This window comes from Molothrus ater, chromosome 4 (assembly GCF_012460135.2).
Source record: "Molothrus ater isolate BHLD 08-10-18 breed brown headed cowbird chromosome 4, BPBGC_Mater_1.1, whole genome shotgun sequence".
NCBI lineage: Eukaryota > Metazoa > Chordata > Aves > Passeriformes > Icteridae > Molothrus > Molothrus ater.
The window spans coordinates 53,974,095-53,999,205 of NC_050481.2; the positions used below are offsets into that span (position 1 = coordinate 53,974,095).

Sequence of the window (25,111 nt, forward strand, 5' to 3'; positions counted from 1 at the left end):
TGTGCACCGAACACTCCCCACTGCAGATATGACTGCCGGGTATATACGGCCTCTTGCAATGAAACGGCACTCAACACACCAACCAGCACCAACCAGCACTAACCAGCATTAAACCAGCACTAACCAACACTAACCAGCTTTACAACCATACCATGACACAACCACAAAGACTGAAAGGTGCTGCACATCTTTCAGCAACAGCAGGACCAGCTGCTACAGCATCTCCTTCTTCTGCAGCTAGACCAAGAGGAGAAAACCAACACATCACAAAGGTCCCAAAGGACAACAAGCAGAAACTCAGAAGTTTCTGGGAAGTGCCTTCTAAGACATATTTTCCTATGCATGGTGCATGGCAATAGCTGATTAAGATCAGATAATAAAGCTAAAGGTTTAGAGAAAAAAAAGCAATGCTGCATGCTAACTTGAAAATAACACCAGAAGATCTGTGTGTCCACAGCCATGACAGCTCCAGGCATATGTTAGAAGCATATGGCCATATCATCTACACAGAAATGTGAGACATCTCTTACCAAAAGCTACTCAGCAATGTGCTCTAGGCATATCAACTGCTAATTCTATTGCAGCAAGCTTTCCTGCTGCAATAGAATTTTAATTTTTATTTAATTAAAAATAACCTTTCACCAACTTGGGCAGTCTTCCAGCCCTAACAGCACTGCTGACAGCATGGCATGCTTTAAGTCCACAGCACACAACTAAAACTCCAAAATCTTGTACTTTGCCTTACAGTTTATACATGGAAAAGGGTGTTTCTGCACTGGAAAAGCTGGTCTAGGAGAATTCATAATGCAGAATTTTAAGAAAACCTTTCCATTTTCCCCACATGAAAAGAGGAATGGACAATAATGGAGAGAATAACAGCATCAGCATTTCAAGTCCCCTTGCCATTACAGGTAAGGGAGGCATTTATATTTAGTTTATTAAGTGCAATAGCAAAGAGACTATTTCTCAGCATGCTTCTGAGAAAGAGAGGTCATCAGAAGCACAGACCAGAAGGTGTGGTGAGTTGCATAACTCATGTCAAATGACAAACACATATTCCATCCAGCACAACAGTAAAAGCTAGCAAAGGATGGTTACTAATATCTGGGAAACAAAGATTTTTATGCGTGTTCTTGGGCAGCTCACAAAATATCCTTTTAAACAAAAACCTCAAGGAGGATTTTATGAAGAATTCCTTTTGAAGCTACTTTGATGGGAAGTCCTATGTCCTTTTTGGACATTTGTCAGGCTGAAGGTTTTCTCTGCTGCAAGGCAGTGGTTTTGTGTGTTTACTGAAGAAATTTTTTAAAAAGTAACACACATCAAGCAGGGCAGATTTTGCCATACTGTTCCTCAGAAGTTTTTGTGCACCCTTTTGTAAATGTTCAGCTTTGTCTTTGAGTTAAATATGGCTAATTCTAATTTCAAGGTCCATGGAGTGTCAGGTCTGGCATACTTTTTAGATATGCAAAAAAATCCCCTCACAAATAGAACTTATTACAGATGATAAATCACACAAAGAAAAGAAAGCTCCTGTACAATCTGCTATACAATGGATTCATTATCTTGACACTGAAAACAGTACAAGAAATTACGTAAGTGTAATCAGAACGGTGTTTTAATTCTCTGCTTTTCACACACCTGTGAGCTCTTGGCTTATTAAGGAGTATCTGATACTCCTATGGACGACAACAGGGGTTTTTTTGGAGATTCCTGGAAATTCTGGAAATTGATACAGCATATCACATTAGAAGGCATTAAGGAGCTCAGTCCACAGAGTACTTCCCATTTTCCCTGTCAGGCCAAAAGAACAACAGAGGTCTTTCTTGTAAACTGCTGTTCCCAAGAGAACCTGTTCCCCAGCTGCAGAACATCAAATCCAGAGACTCCTGTATGCAGCAGAAAGGCAGTCAAAAAGGAAACAGGACAGCATGCTAGGGGAAAATTTTTCCTAAGGATTACATCAGTGCATCAACCTGCACTGGTTACCTTCACCTCTTCATGCCCATGTATTCAGCCAGTTATTATTTCATTATTCCTAGTCCTGATGCAGCCAATATTCTCAGGCTCATCTTTAACTTATCAAAATATCTATTTTTAGATGTTTCACATCCTTCCTGTGTCCTTTTTCTTCTCTTCACTGAAAAAGCTGTACTGAGACAAATTTTCACATAAAAAATGTGAAAATTCCCCCCCCCCCCCCCCCCACTCCCAAAATATGGGGGCACTTTTACCAATTCAGAGTTCAGTTGCAAAAGCCTCCTCCCATTTACACTTTCCCTCTTGTTTACTTGTGTACTACAATCAACACATTCCTAAGTGATAAGCAGAACAAGAGAGCCACAGAAACTTAGGATTGCTGATCGGTTTTCAAATCAGAAATTAGATACTTGAGAATGTGGCAAACAGTTCAGCTGGCAGCTGCAGCCAGCTCTAACACAGACCATATTCCAGCTCTGTGTAACACAACAAGGGAAAATACTCATTTTGGTAAGTTAAAGGAACTCTCTTCAGAACTGTGTTGCTGTATGGTACCTCTTTAGAATTCATATGGGTGTTTATGGGAATTAAATTGAGGAATCAAGGGGACTTAGCAGAGCTGATATCCAAAATTACTAGTCCAGGTGTCCACATAATCTTGCTTTTCCTTTGTATTAGCTGATCTCACTTATTTCTGTGTTGGACCATGTTGGAAAACACATTTAGGTATTTATATTTATGTAGGCTTGGTTTGTTTTAAACTGCTTGATGCAACACACTAAGTCTCATTTGCATTTTTTCCCTGTGATTTTATTCCCTGTAGAATAAAAAAATATGTTGACAAAATTTTATTTATATAAAAAAGCATTACTACAACTTTACATAGCTAAAAATGCCTGCCTAAGATTTACTGGGAGAAAAACCCACATTGATGAGATTTGTACTCATGAACTGAATTAATTCCCTGCATGATCAATAAACAGCAAACACCCAGGTAGAACTACCAATTTCAACACACACATCTTGATGAAAGGATATCTTACTTCTATGAGAAAAATACTATCTGTTACTATAAGGAGACTATAACATGCAGGGGAATAGAGAGTGAGCAATATAGGGGAACAATCCATGAAAGCAAAGGGCGACAGCTAGAACAGGGAAAAAGCCAAATATTCAGAGACTGAGTCAGGGCAATATAGAGTCCTGAAAGTCAAACATTTCAGCAAGAAATAACAAATCATTGCTAATAAATGTTAATGCCTATCAACTTTTCCCTGTAAAACTAGTATTGTGCATAATCTTATGGATATGGCACTGAGGTCCAGGTGTGGGATGTCTATGGTCCTCTCCAGTCTTGGTCAGCCTCCTGTGAATCAAGACCCATCTGTCCCTTCCACATTCCTTCATAAAACAAGCTATCATTACAGCATTTCTTGGCACCCCCAATTCTTCAGCTGTACACACCCAGACTTGGGGGACTTCTAAAATTTTGCGAAATTTGCCAGTGCCTAAGGTACCACTAACAATCTTGTGTGTGCATCTTTGATTTTGGCAAGGTATCCTGCTGGGATCTGTGCAGTCACCATCAGAAGTGATACCCTAAATGTACTCTCTGTACCTGGATGCCAAGATGGAAGAAAATCCAGACACTCAACACTGCTGTGGCTGAAAGGAAGCAAAAGGATAGCACAACAGTAAAATAATAAAATTGGTGGAAATAGGAAATTGAGTCACAGAGGAACTGAACACAGAGCTCAACCTATTTACAAATTAGCATCTAAATTTGAAAGTGGCATTCAGTGATCATGACTGGAGCAGCACTGATCATGCAAGAGATGATCCATCAATCACAGCACTCAAAGAAGTACAGGAAAATAACTAGAGGACCGGCAACATACTACTAAGAGGAGGCTTGACAGAACAAAGTGTTCCAGCATAACTCCTGTGTTAAACTATTTCTTTTCTCAACAAGAATAAACACTGCAGAGAAGTGATCCAACTATACTGAAATGTGGAATTGCATCAGGTGAACACATATTTTTATCCTGTTGCAAACAGTCTGCAAATAACTTTACACAATCCTAATATTTTTACAGGCTATCAACCATAATTTCTCTTCAAAGCCTTTTTGTTTAGATAAACATGTACTCTCTCAAAGCATTTATTACTGTTCAGTATGTTTCTGCACAAGTGCACAATGTTTTTCGGTTTTATTGCTATTATTTCCCAAATTACAATAAAACAGAATCCCCAAATATAACCCATCTTTAGAAGAAGTAAATTCAATGAAAGCTAATAAATATCCACCATTCCTTATGTACTTCATTCTACCATAACTGGACTTTATAAGGACCAAGCTGACTTGGTAAAATCCACTTCAAGCACAACCACCACAATTTCAACATAAACACTCACTAAAAACTTCAACCCCTGCAACTTTAAGGGAAAGATTAGTTTTGGTTATACATTTCTGTAACAGAAAGAAGACTCATTCTGAGCCTAACTAAACAAATTTTAGTGAGCGTGAAACCCTGATTATAATGACAATTTTCCAACCCTTCTACGTTTCTACACGAACTATAATAAGGGAAAAATTTTGTGAACTTTCTTATACAAGTAAAAATAACCTAGCAGATACAGAGAGCTCCAATCAGCTTCATATGGAAGTAAACAGCTTCAAATGTTATGCTGTGGTACAAGAAATACAGATATATTTTAATAATATATTTTAATTTTAATGTTTAATAAATTTTCTAGGTTTTGAATATAAAATTAGTGCTGAAAATAAAATACATACACAAGGCAAAATCCAGAAATCACATTACTAAAAAAGGACTACTCAGCCAGTCAAGCTTGCATTGCTTCTGAACTCCATCATCTGATCAACACATACTCAACTGCATTCAATTTAAAATTCACTATAATGCAAATATTACTGCTGAGCCACTTAAACCAAAGGCACAAGCTCTATCAGCAAGCATAGTAAATCCTTTGCTAAATACAATGCATGAAAATGAACCATTACTTTTCCATGATGACTCATGAGCCTACATTTGTTTGCTAACTTTTATTAAATAAATGCTGCATTGCATAGAAACAGTCTCCTTCTGAATTTGATCTTTTATATAAGTTGAGATAGGTATCAATTTCTTTTTTTTTTTAACTGGCAAAAAATATCATGAAAACAATATGCTGGGACATTTTGCAAACCTATAAATTATAATAAATTATTCTAAGCTTATTTACCTCCACTTTCTTTAGAAGCAGAGTTAGGCACTACTCCAGCTCCAATGTTCCTAGCACTCCCAAATAAAGTCTCCTCCTCCTTTGCCCCATCTGAAATCTTCTAAAGACCCTTACCTCTCTCTGTTCAAACTGTCTTTAAAGCCTTCTGGTTCTACCACAGGTCTGGTCCAAGAACAGTGGCAGACTCCTCTCCTCTGGACAGTGTTTCTGACCAGGACATCTCCTCTCCACCTTCTTCGTACCTTCAGGCACCTCCACCAATGTATTCTCACTCCCAAACTGAATTGCTACAGTGGGGTGGGATGGGTATCAGGCCTGATTTTTACACTTACATTACCCCTTTTAGCCTACTGCAACAGCCCTTATCATGCTTTGTTATCAGTCCCCTCAGGTTGTCCCAGTCCAGCCATACCTACAAGAAACATCTGAGAACATTCATGCAGAAAATGGCGAGGGGGACTCCTTGCACTGTGAGTCTTTCTTGTTCCATTTAAAACATAATTTAGAACCTTTATCTTTCATTTAGAACCTTTCATTTTATTGTCACCTCTTGTTTTAGAAAAGTTCTTTAGGAATAAACTACCGAAGCTTTTGTCTGTTGGTTGGGTTTTTTTGGGTATTTTTTAAACTTCATCATTTGCCCCGGTCACTAGAGGTTCTGGGCAACTCTGAATTAGACTGATTTCTATTAGAGGTTTGCATGGGACAAAAATTAAGACTGATTAATCTCAACTGATTAATAAAGCCTAACTCAAAGGTTTTCAAAGATCATGAAAAATGAAGTTTCTGAATTGGCTGCAAATGAAAATGTGCTAAAAGGTAGCACTTTTTCATGTCTCTGAACAGTTTCATTTTTATTGTCTGTTCACTGACAGAGATTTTCCCTAGAGCAGAATTTTAGCAAGATTTCACAAAATAATTTATTTTAAAACTGCATTTTGTCCTTGAGATGTCCATGTTTTAGTTTTTCTGAACATCTCTAATCTCTACATTAAAAACATTTACAATTCAGAAAGGGAAGAGAAAAATTAAGATAAAAACAAGCAAATTTGATGACAAACTTGCACAGTGAAGTTGTGACCAGAAAATGAGGTTTCTCCTCTGCTCCCCACTAACACCAGCAGCAATTCTACCTGTTGAAAAGTTACTACCCAATATTTTGGCTCTTTGTCACTGCTACTCTTTCCTTTCAAACACACTACAAAGTATGCTCAGAAGAAATTCTAAAGTGATAGGTACATTAGAACTGTTACCCACATTAATCTCTCTCCTTAACTGCAGTAATATATCAATATATCAAAAATCAACCTACAAAAATCAACATTTATATATTTATTCATTCATCACTTACATGACACTACCTCTACTCTAATCCTTGGGATAAAAATGTGATTATCTTGGTATCCCCAGAAGTCAGGCTCTGACAGCAAATCATTTGATGCCCATGCCAAAGTTATTTCAAAGAGATTGTGTATCACAGCCCTTGACACCAGCTCAGGCTCCCAGTGACAGCCAAGCAAAGCACTGGTTTGATCAGTTCATAACCACAGGGCTACTCTCTCACCACTCACAAATAATGTCAGGATACTGTGTTTTCCCCAAAATTCTATTAACTCATCAATGAAACTGTTCATTCTGTGCTCTCCTTCCTAGAAAATAAGAGACAAATGTACAAAATATAGCTTTTCTAATAACTAAAATCCTGTTTGTGAGACTACATGTTCTCTCAAAATTTCAGGGATCATTATAATGGACCTTAAGATCCATTTTGACTGTAGTGTTTTCAGACAGTAGTTTTTGAGGAACAAATATCATCATCATCATTTTCTACACTAAGAGATGAAGAATATTTGTGAAGTACAGCTGCAGTATAAATATCCAAAACAAAAGTTTCACTTTGATGCACTGATTCCAAAGACTTCCTAAAACACAGTATGCATCTCCCAAAATAGTTTAAAATCCCCTAAAAAAGGGACCACCCTTCAAAATCACAACTTGTGCAGACCAAGCATTGTTAACCAGCAGACAAAAAACTCCATCACATCCTACCAACAAACTGGATTTCAGGAGTGATGCACAGCAGCAGCTGAGATTTCTCCTATTTGACAGTGCAGCTCCAGCAATACCCCGTGTAATGGGAGGAATATCAAGCATCAGCTTAATACAGAGTGAAGCACAATGCAGAAACTTCCAGAATTCTGTACAGCTGCCCAGGGCAGAACAGGAGACCAGCCTCTGACTGAGGGGCCCTTGCACGGTGCAGCACGAACGTGACTGCCCAAGCTTTATAAACAAAGCAACTCTTCTGTACATGGAAGAGCATAAATGCCTGCAAGGTCAATAAAAAAGGCTGCTCTATCAAGAACACCCAGATTCCTGGCAAACACAGTGTACATTTGGCCCTACTAATTTAAACTACAATCTCCTAGAGATAATTCATTTGATTGAGAAATCCCATTGTTGATGTACATATAAAGTTTCAGATCACTACACTAAACTACGGCTCTGCTTTAACCTGCTATTATAAACCCTTCACACACAATTCTAAGAATCAGCTTGAATATTTGTTGCTGTATTTCTTCTCTTTCCCTTTAGCACTGGATATGACTAGAATGATCATGACCTATACAAACACTTCTTTTTCTTCTCCAAGAAATCTGTACAACAGGGCTCTGCAAAGCCATCATAGCAGATACATTCTCATATCCAGCAGGGATTTGGGCACCTCACTGCCCTATCAGACTCCAAACCCCCCCTTGGGAGGGCAGTGCTCACGTTCTCTGCACAAAATGGCTCCACCAAACCAAGCCACCCAGCCAGTTTAGCACCTTCTAAACACCCAGCCAAGTCCTGAGGACACCAAGCTGCCTCCTGTCTCAAAAAACCCCTGCAAAGAATCAAGTGACCGTGAAACCTGGCCCTGCCAGAGACAGGGATAAAGAACCCTGTGGAAGGGAGTGCTTTCAGGTTTGTTAGAAACAGGAAGAGAGTGGTTAGAACAGAGCCCTGTTCACCTGCCCGTTTTGAGGACAAGATGTGACTCTGCACTCCTCATGTCAGGTTTTTTAGGATACTTAATTTCCCAACATTTAGCAGAACCCAGCCTCTACACTGCTTCATAATTCCAGCCCCCTTCAAGTCATGTACATTGGCTTATTCAAATATTTAGAAAGCCCTGTCAACAGAAGCAAGGCAGACACATATTAATAAAAGCACTTAGAGACCAAAACAGTACATTTAAATACAAAACAAACAAAAGACAGGCAGTGTGACAGTGATGTCACTTGCTACAGAAAGCTTCAGGGACATTCAAAGAGGAAAATCATGTTTCATTTAAAAATGCAACAAAACTAATGGACAAATAATGGACATGATATCCTAAAAAAACCAAAAAAAAACCCAACCCAACCAACCCAACACAAAAAACCCCACAAACAAACAAAAACCCCAAAAAACCTCCCAAAAAAAAATCCTCAACCTGTATAATTTTAAGCAGTGTTTGAAAAAAAAGGCCCAAAACCAAAAGCGCAAGATTTTAAAAAACCCAATCCAAAATATTTCAGTAATGCACAATATTTGTTACAGCACCATGACTAGGTTATTATTATAATGAAAATTGACGCAACTTTAATCTGAAACATCCTAAATTAAATTCAGCTGCAATATGAAAATCTGTCTCCAAGTGCAGATAAGTTATTAAATATAAAAAAGGGCAACTGTTATCCCAGCTACTAAAATTTACTTCCATCCGTATTTTTTTTCATTTATTTTCACTTCCTTTCACCAAATCCTCATTTTCTCAGGGACACTAGGGGAGCGGGGGAGGGTGGGTGGACTTTAAAGCTCTCCAAATTAAAGATTAAAAAAGCAATTCGTTTCAGGACCTATATTTGAAGCAGCGAGATTTCAGACGGATAGTCTTCATATTCACTGCGAAATCCTTGGGTCCCAAGAGAAAACACAACAAACACGGCTCTAGAAACCAAACACGCCGCTCTCCGGCCCCTGCCGAGGAGGGAGAGGAGCGGGATAAGAGGAAAAGAGGGAAGGGACGAGGGGCGCCGGGGGCCCGGACTCCCTGCCCGTGAGGAGAACACCCGGGCCGGGGGCGGCGGCCGGGAACAAAGCGCCGAGGAGGGGCAGCGCGGAAGGGAGGCGTGCATGAGGGCACAGCGGCAGGTCAGGGCTCACCCGGGCCTGTCGCTCCAGCTGGGAGTGCAGGCTGGAGCCCTGCAGGCGCTGCACGACCCTGGCGATGGTCAGGGACAGCCCGCGGTCCGGGTCCAGCATGGCGGGCCCTGCGCGGCCGGGCCGCCTTCGCCGCCGCACCGCCGCGTTACCGGGCAACGGCGACAGCGGCGCCCGCCTGCCGCTGCGCCCGGCCGGGAAGCGGCGCCGCACGGAAAGGTTCCGCCCTGAGCGGGAAGGAAAGGCCCAGGGGCCGTAGGTGCCAAAGGAACGACGTAAGTCATAGGGTCCGCAAACAATCACAAAGTTTTATTAGAAAATTACTGGAAAGTTTATTGTCCTGGCCTCCTATATAAGCACAGAAAAGAGAGAAAGAGGGGAAGGGAAGGGAAGGGAAGGGAAGGGAAGGGAAGGGAAGGGAAGGGAAGGGAAGGGAAGGGAAGGGAAGGGAAGGGAAGGGAAGGGAAGGGAAGGGAAGGGAAGGGAAGGGAAGGGAAGGGAAGGGAAGGGAAGGGAAGGGAAGGGGAAGGGAAGGGAAGGGAAGGGAAGGGAAGGGAAGGGAAGGGAAGGGAAGGGAAGGGAAGGGAAGGGAAGGGAAGGGGAAGGGAAGGGAAGGGAAGGGAAAGGGAAGGGAAAGGGAAAGGGAAAGGGAAAGGGAAGGAAGGAAGGAAGGAAGGAAGGAAGGAAGGAAGGAAGGAAGGAAGGAAGGAAGGAAGGAAGGAAGGAAGGAAGGAAGGAAGGAAGGAAGGAAGGAAGGAAGGAAGGAAGGAAGGAAGGAAGGAAGGAAGGAAGGAAGGAAAGTGTAAAAAATGCATATTTTATGATTGGCTTTTCGCAAATATTAAAATGAATATAATATGTGTTAGAAAGTTGTGCTGTATTAATTTTCTTAAGTAGTGTGTTAAATATAGTTTTAGGTTATAACAAAATGTTAAAATAGAAACTATGCTAGGTAAGATATTTTTTTAAAGAAAGGACTCGCAGCAATATAGCAGCCACAGGACACCTAAATCTTTCAGAGAAAGAGAATTTATTGCCCTCTTATCAGGCGAAATTCACTTCTTCCCGCCTCGCTCAGCCGTGATAACGCCAGTTAGGATTCAGAGGAAGAAGCTGACAATGACCTGACAGAATCCTGTATTTGAATGGAATTTATGCATCATGTATGAGATGCATGAATATGCAACAGGTTATTCCTTTTAAGGGTTAATCCTCTGTTGAGGGGTGTCCTTTTTCGGGCTTATGCTGCCCAGAAAAAGGTACCCGGACATCCATAACTCTTTGTTTCTCTTGTCTCATATTGTCCTAATCCAAATTGTCCAAATTATTATTACTCTAATTATATTGCTATTTTTATAACCATTTTATTATCATTAAACTTTTAAAATTTTAAAAACAAGTGATTGGCGTTTTTCACAGACGGGAAGGAGATGGCGGGTCCTGGTCCCAGTGCAGCGGTTCAGCTGCTGCGGTGCCTGGGGTCCTGGGCTGATGATGCCTTCTCATGGACAGGTTTGTCCAGCCCCAGGACACCTTTCTGTGTGCTGCTCGAGGGATACAAGCCAGCCCGTGTGAAATACAAAGCTGTGTTTCGTGTCAGGTACACACAGGCAACGTGTGTATTTGTGATTGTAATATGTGTGGAAACCGACCATGGGACAGTTATAAAGATGAATTCTAATAATAACTGAGGAAAGTAAAGCATGGAAGAAGGCCTTTGAACCTATCCTTTGTTCGCAATTAACCTTTATAAGTCTTAAGTTGATTTAAGAGCATTTGAATTAAAGCTTTCAGGATGTTGCTTTTTGACAGGAACTTTCTGCTTGTAGCTAAGCCTGAAAGATTTCTGCAATAATAACCTTTTGAAGTATAATTTTAGAATATTGCTTGTAGTAAGGATCTTTGAAACTATAGTTTTAGAATATATAAAAAGAAAACATGCTTATCTCACGCCTTGCCAAACAGTGAAAAGCAGCTTGAAAAAGGAAGATGAACATCAACTCAAGGATTAATAGTTTCGACCAGGGCAAGCTGGACATCACTGTTATGAGATTTATAGTCCTTGCAATCAAAAGGTGGACCCACATCTGGAATCTGGACCTCACCAGCTGGGAGACTTCTTTCTTCTTTCAGAAGCTGGACCCCCACCATCTGGGGATACTCCTTTTCTGGGATACCTTCTGAGAAAAACTAAATCACAGTAGGGTATAGAATTGTGATGTAAAAATTGGGAATAGAAACTGCTGAGGAGTAAAAATTGGGAATAGAAACTGCTGAGAAAGCTGATGAGTACCCCTATAAACACCTGTAAGCCTCAACTATCGGTGTGCAGTTGGAGGGAAAACTTCCCCCACTGTACCCAGCGCTGTGTTGCTCATACTTTACCATATTAATTAATAAATTGATTGCTGCTTGAATATTGGCCTAGTCAAGCTTCTCATTTACAACAGCCCATATTGATGCAAAGTTTTGTTGCATTTTTCCTCATCTGCTTGGTGTGGTGAGGCACTCGTTCAGGCTCGGTAGCGGCACAGCCCTCACTGGAGCCTCACTGGGCAGGTGTGTGGCACTGTGTGCTCATCCCAGCCTGATGTACCTGCAAGGGACTTGCATCCATTTAGCCTCTCTGGGAAAATCTATTCCTACGTGTCATCAAGTTTTTACTTAAGAAACTAATTTACTACGTCAAAATACCCATTATTAAAGTCCCAGAAGGATTAAGAAATAAGCTAATAGAGGAAAAGCTGATTGTTGACCTATAAAGCTTTAAAACCCATTTTCAGCTCTGAGGATGACCTCTGTAAAACAAAGAATGTTTCAAGATGCTGAAACATCAAGAGTAAGTTTTTCACTATTGTGAATGACAGATATGAGGAAATGATAGATGTCATCAGTTACGTCAATAGAAAAAACTACTGCATATAATAGGTATAAAAAGTGCACCTGAACTCATTTGTCTGCAGTTTTCATTTATTTGTGAGCATTTCTGGATAAAATGAAGTTTAAAAAGGAAAGAATAGTAACAGAAGGTCAGAGATGGAGTTCTTTAATGAATTGTAGAGAAACCTAAAACAGTCACTTATGCTAATCAAAATACTGAGGAGAGGTTGCTTCTCAGTTCATAGAGAGCACAGAGAAATGAACCCAGTCGCCTACCTGTGCCTTGAATATCTATTCTGATTTACATCAAGTGTTCTGTTGCTTCTTTTCTTACATGCATATATAATGTTAGGGGCAACAGTGAACACATTTTTTTTCCCTATGTATTGAGAGAGTTAATGATATTTTTATCTACATTCCCAACTGAACAAGCATACAAAGTGTAATAACTTTCTGTGCTAGTTCATGAAAAAAGTCTGCAAAACGTTCCATACAGAGAGTACCTCGCCTCATTTTGGTTTGTTTGGGGTTTTTTTTGGGCTTTTTTTGGTTTTTTTAATTGAGGATCCTTTGTTTGTGTGGGAACTTCACCTGCTAAGGAAAGCACATGCAGAAACCTGCAGTGTGACCATGAGCTCTGCAGGTCAATAGCTGAAGTCCAGAGTTTCACATTTCAGCTGCAAGTGGGAGAGAGAGCCCTCCCTCCTTGCCTGGTACAGTCCTTGGCAGCGTTTTCCTTTCCAGTTTGTGAGCAAACCTGTGGACTGCCACAGGGATGGGAGGCAAATGTTGTGTTTGGTGAGTGTGTTATTTGTCAGGGCAGTTTGATAGGTGAGGACTCAGGGGCTGGGTAATTCCTGCTGGTAGCACAGCACAGTCTCTGGCTGCTTCCCATGTGATCTGCAGACACCACGTTTGGCCCCAGGGCAGGTCACGGAGTGGGACAGAAGCCAGAGCACCTTGCCTGATTGGAAGTGTGTGTTCCCCTGCTGCTGGGGAGTGTGGGCAAATCATACATCACAGGTGAGTTTCATGTGCAATGCATAAGACTTTGCAGGTCTGCAAAAACCACCCTGATCCCTATAGGTCAAAAAAATGGGATAAAAAACTAAGGTCAGCTGCAGAGGAGTAATTTCCTGCCCCTGACTACCTCTGCTCCAAGGTTCCCCTTTATAACCCTTTGTCTATGTACATGTGTTGATCTTCATTCCTTGGTTTTTTAGGCTGTTTCCAGCCTGGTTTCCCTCCACTGCATTTCCCTTTGGTCAGTTACATCTCCAGTATGGGTAGGAAAACTTACTTCTTGTAAATGCCAATCCAAGCTTAAAAGTAGGGCGATATGAAGAGATAATCTACAGAATCTTACCAAGGGCTGTTAACAGCTTCTTGTGTATCCCTTCCATATCTAGTTAAGAAATCTCATGCTTAAGTGTGTGCTTCTTTTTTGTTTCCTTACAAGGAGTGGACTGCATAGCAGCTCGAGAAATACAGAAATTTATTAGAAAATATCACTTAAATAACAGGCATTGGCAGAAATCCCAACTTATGCTTTAGCCTATCCCCTGGTTTCACACAAATGGTTTAACTGGTTCCTGTGATAAGTTTTTGACAATTACAGCTTTTTCATAATGATTTACTTTTAAATTGCACATAAGCAACTGCAGTACAGTCAGCATAGAGTGGTTTTATGATGTCCAGTACCACATACCAGAGGCAGCTTGTTGGTTTTATTAGCAGGTCTGGTGTAGATGTCATCATGTTTTATTTTGGGTTGTTGGTCTGTCCTTCTCAGTGTCTCAGTCTTACACCCTTGAACACCAATTGTCTCCTCTTGGTATTCCTTCTCCATTCCACTGCAGTGCTCTACAGCATTATACCTTAGTTTACTGTGTTTTGTGTCAAGTTACTTCACTTAACTGTATTGATACTGGTATCCCAAGTGTCTTTTATTAATCTGCCACAACAGGTCTGGAAAGCACTGAGAATCTGGAAACAGAAAGTAAAAATTACAGTCAGCCAGCTTGGCTTTTTCCATGTAATATGGTAATTGACCTAATATTGACCTAGGCTGTCTGCAGGTATCACCAAAGGAGGCAGTGGTGTTGTATGACAGATAATGGGTGAGGGAAAACAAAAAAATCCCAGCAAGGTCAATAAAATCCCAACAGTCCCAATCACAAAATCCCAGCAGTCAACAAAATCCCAGCACTTCCAGTCAGCTGCTCCGAAGACACTCTGCCTAAGCCATTCACAACACTCACACTGCCCTGATCCCACCTTCACCTTTCATTTTGTTGCTGTGAGAAATGACAAGTGGATTTTTTGTGTAGTTTTTTGGTTAGTGGTTTTTTTTTTTCATCTAAAGAGCTACTCCTGTCCAAAATTTCATTTCTCCTTTCTTTTCTTGGAACCATTTTAATTCATGAGTGCTTAAAATCCATTACCCCAGTTCTCCATTTCAAGCCATTATCAGAACTTCACCTGTGAACTAAAGTGTCAAGTTCCAATGGATTCCTAATCCAAGCAGGTACTTTCAGAGAACATCATATTCAGTCTTTTATTCAGTGTGCTCACTCTTTATATTAGACAAATGTATATTAAACTTTAATCTCCATTATGGACCAAACCTGCAAGCTCCTCTTCATAATATCCACTGGTTTCCCTCTGCAGTCTGAATCATGATATATTGTTTGGAGCTGATAACAGATGTATGACAAAAGAAGAAAGATCTGTCAGTGACTCACCCTTCTGACTTTCAAACTTTATTCAAATTACCAAAAAGTGACAGTGTGTATTTTGACAAGTTTCAATATTTTCTTCAAAATAATCAGTTCCTGTGGAGTAATGAGATTTTTTTTCTTGCCCCAATACCACTGATGCAATCTGAAGAATGTAGGAAGTTTAGATGGTGTATCTTCACTTATCAGAGCAGAAAACATCTCTTATTGCAGAATGCTGTCCATGGGAATTAATATCTTTTCTCTAATATGTGGCTGAACTTGAGAGCTGGACTTTGACTACCAGTGATGTCAAGGATTATCAGTCTAGTCTTAGGAGTTTCATGTTAACTCCAGTTCTTGATTTTAGGTAATTTCCTACCAAACCTTGGCTTTAGATAGTGTAAGCCTCACTAGAGAGGACCATGAATTTCAGGTGATAATATCTATTAGTGGTACTTTTTTGAGGCATTTCTGAGTAATAGCTGGAGCTGTGAGTTATCAGATATGTAACAAAACTAACATGCACACAGTCCCTAGTTTTTCTAGTGTCATTAGATTTAGTCCATGTTTGATGTGTTGTATTATTAGTCAAGTGACATGGGTTTTAGCAGTAATATTCTGTATTTTCTGGTTGGTAAAATCCCATGTGTGCACTTGCCATGCATGAAGATGTAATTATGCCAATGTAGGATTTCTTGGACCTAAGGCAGAAATGGAGTCCATGTAGGTACACACTGAAGGGAAACACATGCTGAATCACAAATACAGTTTATACACTGGGTAGTTTATGCACTTCACACATGGCATGTATATTTTGTTTCTTTAAATTGCATATTCACCTGAGAGCAAGTCTGTTGGAAAAAGTACACAACTATTGTACTTAGCCAAACCTCTTAAAAGACATGATTCAGCATTCATGAACAAGCATTTTCTCAGGTCACAAATAGCAGCTTACTTTAGCTATTGCTTTTAAGGTTTAATATAAACAGTTGATCTATAAGGAAGAAAAGCAGTAAAAGGAACTGTCTCAGTGGATTCTTAGTTAACATCTCCATGTCAGAGTTTACTGGTGTGTGGGTGTGCTAGGGTGAGAGTCTATGTTCTTTTTAAACCCATTGACTCCAGTGAGTCTATGTGATGTAAATACAAGCAGGATTTGGGTCCTGTCTCTCACAAGAAGTATGCTCTTTTTGAAAACAGGAACAATCTGATCTAGTGGGTGGCATCCCTGCCCTTGGAGCGGGGGATTGAAACTAGATGATCTCTAGGGTTCCTTCCAACCCAAACCTTCCTATGATGCTATGAAAATATCTAAAAACATATGCGTGGTGATGTTTTAATATCTACTTTTGAAAAATATCAAACCCTCTCATTATCTGTTTATTTGTTACACAATAGTGAGCATTACTCCACTGAAATAGCTTGTTGATGCTATATCCTACTTATTGCAGTAGGGGAATTTCTTCTTTGTGGAAAATGTAATAAATGTTTTAAGGTAGTCTGTTATACGTCTGTTCATTGCCTGGAATATATACAATTTACCACACAGTCAAATCAGTGCCTGGTGCAAGTCTTCAACAGCCAGCAGACCACCTTGGAACATTATGTAGTGTCTAGATCATTGCTGCCTTCTCCTTAATCATTAAGAGGTAATCATAAACTTCAGCTGGCAGAACAAGGATCTCTTCTTGAGTGCGTTTTATTCTTCTGATTAAGATTTGATGACAAAGTTGATAAATCCTTTCTCTTTTCTCTCTCTTTTTTTTAAATGTGAAGGATTGTTCCATTGTTTCATTTCCTTGTTTGATAATTTTTCAGATAGAAAAACACAAGTGAATAATAAACCAAAAGGAACTAGAAACTCCTGAAGGGTTTTTGTAATGGTTGTGGTTCACCAGCTACTGTAACTGTTCAAAAAAACAATCTAGTTTTGGTCAGGGAGATTTTTACTTCCATTACAAGGATTTTTCACGTATCCTTTACCTTGATTTCCACTTCCTTAACTTGATGTCTGCTCTGTTGAAAAGACAGCTGGAAGTGCAGCAAAACGGAAATGTTGAATGAGCAGAAGATAGCAGGCAAACCTTCCTAAGTTTCTCATAGTTTTTTCTTCAGTGATGTTGCTTTCCTTTCCCTGCATGGACAAATAAATGCCGTGTATCACCGAAAGGGAGCACCGGGCACTGATTAAATATCATCACCAACTATGGAAAAGAATCTTCTCTGACACATCCCGGGCCATAGTGGGGGCCTAAAGAATCCTATGGTGAAACAGTTGCAGTTGTCCTGTATTAGTTCAAAGCAGATTAAGTCAAAATGTAAAACTGAGCCCTAATTTCTAAGTTTCTGCTGTTTCTCTGTTTGTATTTAGGAATACATTATTGCAGAAAATTATCTGAAACATTGATCACTAATACTGCCTGTTACAGGAATTGTTGTGCATATATGAAGCACAACTAGATGATCAAACTTTTACTGTGGAAATAAGTTCATTATAACAACATGCTCAAAAATTCACCCAAAAAAGAGTTGAACAGTGGGATGGAATAGCACACATATGTGAAGCATAGTTCTGAAGGCTGGATTCAGAGCCGTTGAGTGGCAGACTACCCTGCTTTCACTAACCCAAAACATACAAATTAATATAGGGATCTGCTTAAAGGGAAAATGACACCAAAATATTATACACAGCTCTAGGGAGCGCAAACAAACCCAAATGATTTGATTTCAGATGAAGCTCTGCACATTGAAACCAAAAATTTTAAATATAAAACTGCGGTTAGGTTTCCTGTTTTGTATCACTGTTTAGAGGTCTGTAAAGAAATCTTTCAAATGCACAACAAATTTGCTAAATCAAAAAAAGGACAGAGGTAGTACCTAAAAAATTGTATTATTTTGTTAATTACAGGATACAGGCTTGAATCTTATAATCTATATTGCAGCATGTTTCCAGAAAGACCAGGAAGGAATATTAGAAAACATTCACAAAAGTGAATGTGCTAAAGGGCTCAGGAAGGGTTGAAATAAAATTCATTTATTGCAAAAAAAAAAAAAAAATGTAAAGAGACAAGGTATGAAACTTACAAACCAAAAACTGTACAGCCTATCTGAGACTATCAGTCATTAATATGAGCAAGCAGTCATATAAGCAATACAATTTATCATTGATCACTTTTGTTCTTCATAGGAAGGACCCCTGTACCCAACATGCCTACCCACTGTTAAGCAAAGGACACATTTTCCAGAGTAGATGGGATAAAATGTGCTCTGAGCTTAAATAAAGACATGTATTTCCTGGTCTTTGTGTCTGAAACTGAATTCAGGCTTGCACTCATAGAGAGTAGAGCTGGGTGGATTCCTGCTGGATAATGTATAGCATCAACCTAAAATATGGAATTAAAATTCCATATTGGAGTTGTTCAACAGCAGAAGGGCTTCTCATTTTGGCAAAATTAGGCTAATAACAAAACCAGCATAATAAAATTTTAGATCAAAGGTGTGATAGGTGAGCTCGGCCCCCACAGATGTATTGGCATGCAGGGAGATAACAGCATGAGATCATCACAGAATCATAGAATATCCTGAGTTGGAAGGGACCTCAGGATCATCAGCTCCAGCTCCAGACCCTGCACAGCACAATCCCCAGCAGTCACACCTTGTGCCTGAGAACATTGTCCAAACGCTTCCTTGAACTCTGCCAGGCTGGTGCTCTGCCACTTCCCTGGGGAGCCTGTTCCAGTGCCCGGCCTCCCTCTGGGTGAGGAACCTCTTCCTGATATCCAACTTAAAGCTCCTCTGACACAACTTCATGACACTGACTCTTTTAAGGAAGCTACTTTTAAAATGTAGGACTGTTTTTCTGTTCCTGGATATATCTGTGGGGTTTGCAGCAAGAATATGGATGGGACAAATATATAAAATAGATACTACTAGCTTTCATAATTTTATCCAAGAGGCACAAGTCTTTGAGACTTAACCATTTATTTCCTCCTTAGAACTGGAAATAACACCAGTTGAGGGTGTGAACCCAGATCAGTTGGGTTGTCTAAGGGATGAACACCCCAGACTGAAGGTGCCATGTTGAAATTCAGTTTTGGTTAAGTTGGCCTAAAGCAGAAGAAAACTATGCACAAATAGGATGAGCAATAAGTAAAAAACCACTCATGAGGATGCACTGAAGAAGGAGCAGAAGAAGTTGTTATCATGTCACTAACTAAATAAGCCACCATGTCAGGATGATGGGAAAAGTGTAAGCAAGGAAGAATCCTGGGGTTTTTTCTCATTCCCCTATACTATTAAGGGAAATGAAAGGTATTGCCTTCTTGATAATTAAGCTGGATTTCATCAAAAACTATCAATTTGTACTGCCAGTTTCTTCTCAAACAGTGTTAAATTTGTAAGGCCTTGACTATTTAGTAACACTTCAGACTACAGGAATAAAAGTTTCCTATTATTTTAGGTTGGATAATATTGTATGTGACCTACCATCTACTCCTCTTGAAACAGAAGATGAAAACTTATTTACCAATTTATATAATGATCTGATTTTTTAGAATTTATTTTAATATTTCTCCCAGAATCCAATTTTAAATTTTTAGCCTTCTCGTAATAAGGTCTTGTGAAAAAGATATTCTGGTATGAAATGGCTCAGTTAAACAGCTAATGAAATAATGATTTTTTATTTTTTTTTTTTTGCCAGAGCATTCCTATTTGACTCCTAATAACTTCCATGAGCAGTCACTGAGGATTAAGTGAAGACTTTGGGGAGGTCTGTCTCTACAAAGTATACAATCACAGCTGACAATTCTAACTTTCTAACAGAAATGTAAATTGAAATTAAAGAGATAAAATCACTGTTAGATTATGGTTTGATCAGGATTATGCTTTAAGTACCACTGGGTTTAAAACCAGAGTGGGTGACAGTGTAAACTGGGAGTATTTAACTAGCATATTGCTTAGAATATTTTAAAAACCTTTTACTTGCTCCAGGAACTTGACTCAGCAAAGCTTGTAAAAACAAAAGACAAAATGTTACTGATCTTTTGTCATTATCTCATCAGAAATACCTTTCTTACTTCATTTTATTCATTTTTCCCGCATTGTAGGATTGCAGAATGAATGCATTAGAATGAAAGGAGAGCATTGTGAAGAGGTAAGGTATCCAAGAAGAGACACAGTAGCCAGAATGTGAGTATGATCTGTGATTCTTTTGCACTCCTTTTTCTGTACAGAGCACCAGTGCAGTTGGTTCTGGAAAGGGCCAAACCAGAATGTCATGAAATTGCAAATATGAGATAATGACTTCAGGCACACACACAAAAATATTAGAAAAAAATCACCCAGTTAATTGCAGTTAATATACTGCAAATTTTCAAATGTTCATTAAAAAAAATCAAGAGTGTGACACTTAACTTCTCTATATACAAGAATTACATCCAAGAGATCCAACTTCTGATATGCTTAATTTATAAACCCTGGATATTTGGACACACGACAGCAGCCTGACTGAATCTGACTCTGTCAAAAAGTGAGTGTAGAGAATTCAGAGCTGAGTTTGTCTTGGAGTTTTGTTTCTCCCTTCTTTTGAGAGTTGAGACTTCTTGGCAGATGTAAAACAGTTTTGTAATGTAAGCAAAGACTAAACAATGAAAATTAATTTAAAACTTACATACTTTCAGTCACATTAACTCCCTGCACTATGTAATGCCATATAAACATGAGCAAATAGTCCAAATTAACTACAGCAATTGTTCCTCAGAGTATATTTTCTTAAGGATTATATAGAAAAAAGCCTGGCAAGTAAGGCAAACAATACCATAATTTAACAGCTCGTCTGTGCTGAAACTCTGGAAAATATTATTTTCAGTGTTTCAGTATTTTAATAGTGTTTTGAAATTGCTATCAAATACTTCCAGGATTGCTTAGCACAACAATTGAAATAAATTAAAGTAGTTTTTGTCAGTATGGACTTGATCTGCCTCCCCTAGTTTCTCAGAAAATGATAACTGACAACTTTCTACATACAGTTATTGGATGGCATTATACCAATCAAAGAAGTCCAAAATGCAAAGAGCATTTAGGTCATTTACAAATAAAGCTAGACATCCCAGAAATGAAGACCTGGAAGAAAACTTCAGCTGGGGTAAATTGTCTTTGCTCCTGAAGGTCTCCCTGTACCTCCTCTTATTGTATTCAATAATTAGTCCAAAGTACCAGCTAGCAGAGTTCCATTGAACTGAAAAAACTGGCCTGGAGATTATCACAGTAAGAGAACAAGAGTCAAACAATAAAATACTTAATTGTGAACAACAGAACGCAGGCCATGAGCCTAATTTAAAATCTTACTTTCATTATATAAGCCCATAATTTGAAGGGGACAACCTGTCATCTTGCTGTCTGTCTACCCTTCCATGCAAAATCATGACAATGGGAAACCAGCAGAATTCTAGACATCCCACAGTCTTTTGCTTTTCTATTGGTTACATACTTTCAAGGAGTGTTGTTTCCTTGTGGGCTCTGCTCACAGGGTTTTATGGAGTACTGTTTCTGTCTATGTTGTACCAGTAGTAATGATAGATAGCTCTTCTAGTGGAGAGACATTTTGCAATATCTTCTAAAATTTTTGCTCTCTACCCTCACTTCATGGTTTTAATTGTTTCAAATGACAAAAATTCATACTCAGATATCAGTTGTTGAGAAGAGGTTTAGCCAGTTAGTTACTCTTTAAAATCTGAGGCTATGTGCCCCTCTTTGGTACTGAATAACAGAGAATTCATCAAAATATAATAAATTGTATGTTCTATTTCTTGTGCAGACTTGTGCAAATTTATGTCAAATCAGATGACTGCTCATAGGAAGTTTATGTTTCCTGTAAAAAACTGAAACTTTAAAGAGTGACTATTGCTGATTAAATTTATTCATTTTATGTAAGTCTAATTTTCAGTATTTGTCTAATAGAGACAATGCCTCTCTTGATTCCCATATCTTGGACTCCCTTAAAATAAGGATTAGATGACTCTTGGGAACTCACATGTCAGTGAACAAAGCTCAGCATTATTACCTCAAGGGAATTTATTATCAACAGACGCTGATACTCCTCTAAAAATGTTGATGTTAGATGAAATGCTATGGAACACAAAGTAATTTCTCTCTGTACATAGTAAGACACACAAACTGAAGCCCTGGCTTCAGACATGCTGGTACCAATTCACCCAATAATACATCAGCTGACCTTCTCCATTTCCTCCCTGCTAATTGCACAGCCACTCTCTAAATTACTTAGTTGGTGTTGTGAAACTAACATCTCTTTATCTAATTCTGTGGAAATGTGGAAATCAATTTGATCTTAACGTCATGAGGATAGAGTGGCTTCTTTTGAGAGCAAAGTGTCAGACAGCAGCAGTCTAAAGAGACTTCCTTGCTTTTCCCAACTCTTCCAGTCTCCCATGGAGTGGTCTGTGCCTAATACTTGCTTTATTTTTTCACCTTTAAATTGAAACTCGTAGGAGCTGCAGTTAACATAACTAATTTCATTAATATACCTCTGTGAGATATGCTAATGAAAATCTCTTGTGGTAAAATAGCTGTGACTCTTTGTTATGTGCCTAACTGAAATCTTAACATCAAAGACTGCAGTTCTCAGTTGTGACAGGTGGGGCTTTATTTAGCAGCCTGTTGCTGTTTTGAGCTTTGTTAGGGAGTTGAGTACTGTCAAGAACAGTTGTACCATTTTGTTGCTGATGGTATAACCTATTGGGGTTGTTTCTGGTGGCAATCCCTGATCTTTTATCTGTTTTTTAGAAACCATGTAATGACTGTACCTTGGAAAAGTCTCAGATGACCAGTACCTTAGAATATGTGATGGATTTTGACTTTGACTGAGGTTGGTCTAATATGTGAAGGTTTGCTCAAAGGAGAACATTAATGGTACCAACGTTTGATGGTGCTAATATAACCCAGAAAAAGAGTTCTCCTGGGCCATGGGTTGATGCAGTTTACTTGGTGTGGAGTTCTAGCACATAATATACCCACAGCATAAGGGTATGCAGGGCTATTTGCTTGCATGTCTAGCTTAAATCCTGAACTGTGTTTTCCTAGCAAATTAACATTCACAGGGTGAAAGGACAAAAAGGGTTGTACAATATCATGTGTAGCCTGCAAAAGAAACAAACACCTTTTAAAAATATCTATGTTCCTCTTTCATGGGTGTGCATTCATTCTTCATAGCACTTATGAATCTGTTATGATAAGACACAAAAAGGAAAAGGATCAGCTTCAATTGTTCAGAGAGCATTGATGTAATTCTGCCCTCAATTTTTAATAGTTAGAGGGCCAGATGTGAGGGGAGAGGAGATGCAGCTGAGCTCAGTGATGGTCTGAGAAGTGCCAACATGAGTAGCAGCATGCAAGGTGAACCATTTGGGCAAAATGAGTGGACCATGACTCATCCCAGACTTCAGTAATATCACAGGGCATCAGAAGGATTGTTATGAGAACTTATGTTACACTGGACAAATGATTTACACATATTTCTTTGAAGCACTTTCCCTAAATTGTATACAGAACTTGCATAGAAATTTCTGGAGCAGAAATCCCTTTTGCACCCTGGAAGCCCATAGAATCTTTACCATTATTATGAAACTGGACCTGAGGATTTACAGAGACAATATGCTTTATTTATGCCATTCATCAGAGAGCCTTGAACACTGTACAGAACTCACAGCCATCACCTGGGAGGTCTCATTTCCTCTCTTCTGAGCAAGGTGGTGGGACAGGCTGCCTGGATGCCCATGAAGGCATCAGGACCAGCTGCACAGCATCTCACAGGCAGGTCAGGTAGATGGTACTGCAAATCTTCAGGAGATTCAAACACTATGACTTTGCACTTCAAAACAATGAAAAGTGGTCACCCCCAAACAATTTAAAAGATACCTTGAGATGTGTCTTGATAATAACATGACCTAAATAGAAGAATTTCATCATTGAAGACCTGTGGAGTCTTCCAGAGATTAATTAAGCAACATGCCATGTAATATGTGACCTTTGCAGAAGCACTGCAGGGGCAGCAGGAGCACCTTGTTTGCCTTTGATCCCATCTATGGCTGGTGAATGGTTTTTCAGAAATCACTGATAGTACAACAAGGTGCTCAGAAGCAAATTTCATCCTTATATTATTTAGTTTGGATCAGTATGATCCGAACAGAACTAGACCATGACTTTTCATATATGTTTTTTCTACTTTTTTTATTTAATTTCACTTGTCAGGACAAAAAAGACCTGACAAGGTCCTGGTAAGGTCTAACCTAAGATAAACCAAAACCTATTTGTAAATTTGACACCAGATAAGATATGCTTTTCCAAATTCACAATTTTACAAGTGAATTTTCTATTTAAGATCTTTATCAAATTAATGAAAGAATAGAACAGAATATTCTTCAGGAAAAAAGAATGAGATAACTGTAAATTGATGTGGTTTGGTTTTGGGTGAGAAAAGATACATACAGATAGCAGGAAATGGCAGAGCACACCAGCTGTTTTGGCTGCAAGGGCAGTGTGTTCAGCATATGACATTACAGGGGAGAAAAGGATTAAGACTAGAATTAAAAGAGGCAGATTCTTTTATTGTCACAGATTAGCAAGCTCCTTTCAAATACAGGAAAAATATTTTGGTATACTTTTGTCCAAACTATCAACACAGTCATATTAAGATACCTAAATTATTTCTTAATTGAAAAACAATTTTATTAATAAATCAATGTTGCTAATAAAACAGCCAGCTCCGGAGAAATTCTTGCCTAAAACTTTCAACATCCCAAATAATGCATGATTAAGTACAAGTGGTCAGACACTCGGGTTTTTGTTTCTCCTAAATTATAAAATTACATCTGTAATGAGCAAGCATTTCGTTAAAGCCTCCTTTTTTGTCTCTCCTGAAACTTGCAGGGAGACAATGAGATGATACTGATCTGCATGGAGAGTGATCTGTCAAGCAGTTAGCTAAATGTAGTGGAGAGAAATGATATTATAAAGGCAACTCAGAACTGTTCAAACATGAGGACTATTGGCTGTACATTTGAGTAAATCTATGCAAAATAAAA

The 25,111-nt window shown here is 39.0% G+C and overlaps 1 protein-coding gene across 1 annotated transcript in view; it reads right to left on the minus strand.

Moving 5' to 3' along the window:
• TBC1D19 (TBC1 domain family member 19) overlaps positions 1–9,552 on the minus strand; it is a 48,920-nt gene extending 39,368 nt beyond the window's left edge. The window contains exon 1 of the mRNA XM_036382198.2: positions 9,418–9,552. Within this exon, the coding sequence (XP_036238091.1) occupies positions 9,418–9,516 (99 nt within the window). The 5' untranslated portion in view covers positions 9,517–9,552. The remainder of the gene's footprint in view (positions 1–9,417) is intronic.
• Positions 9,553–25,111: the final 15,559 nt, after the last annotated feature.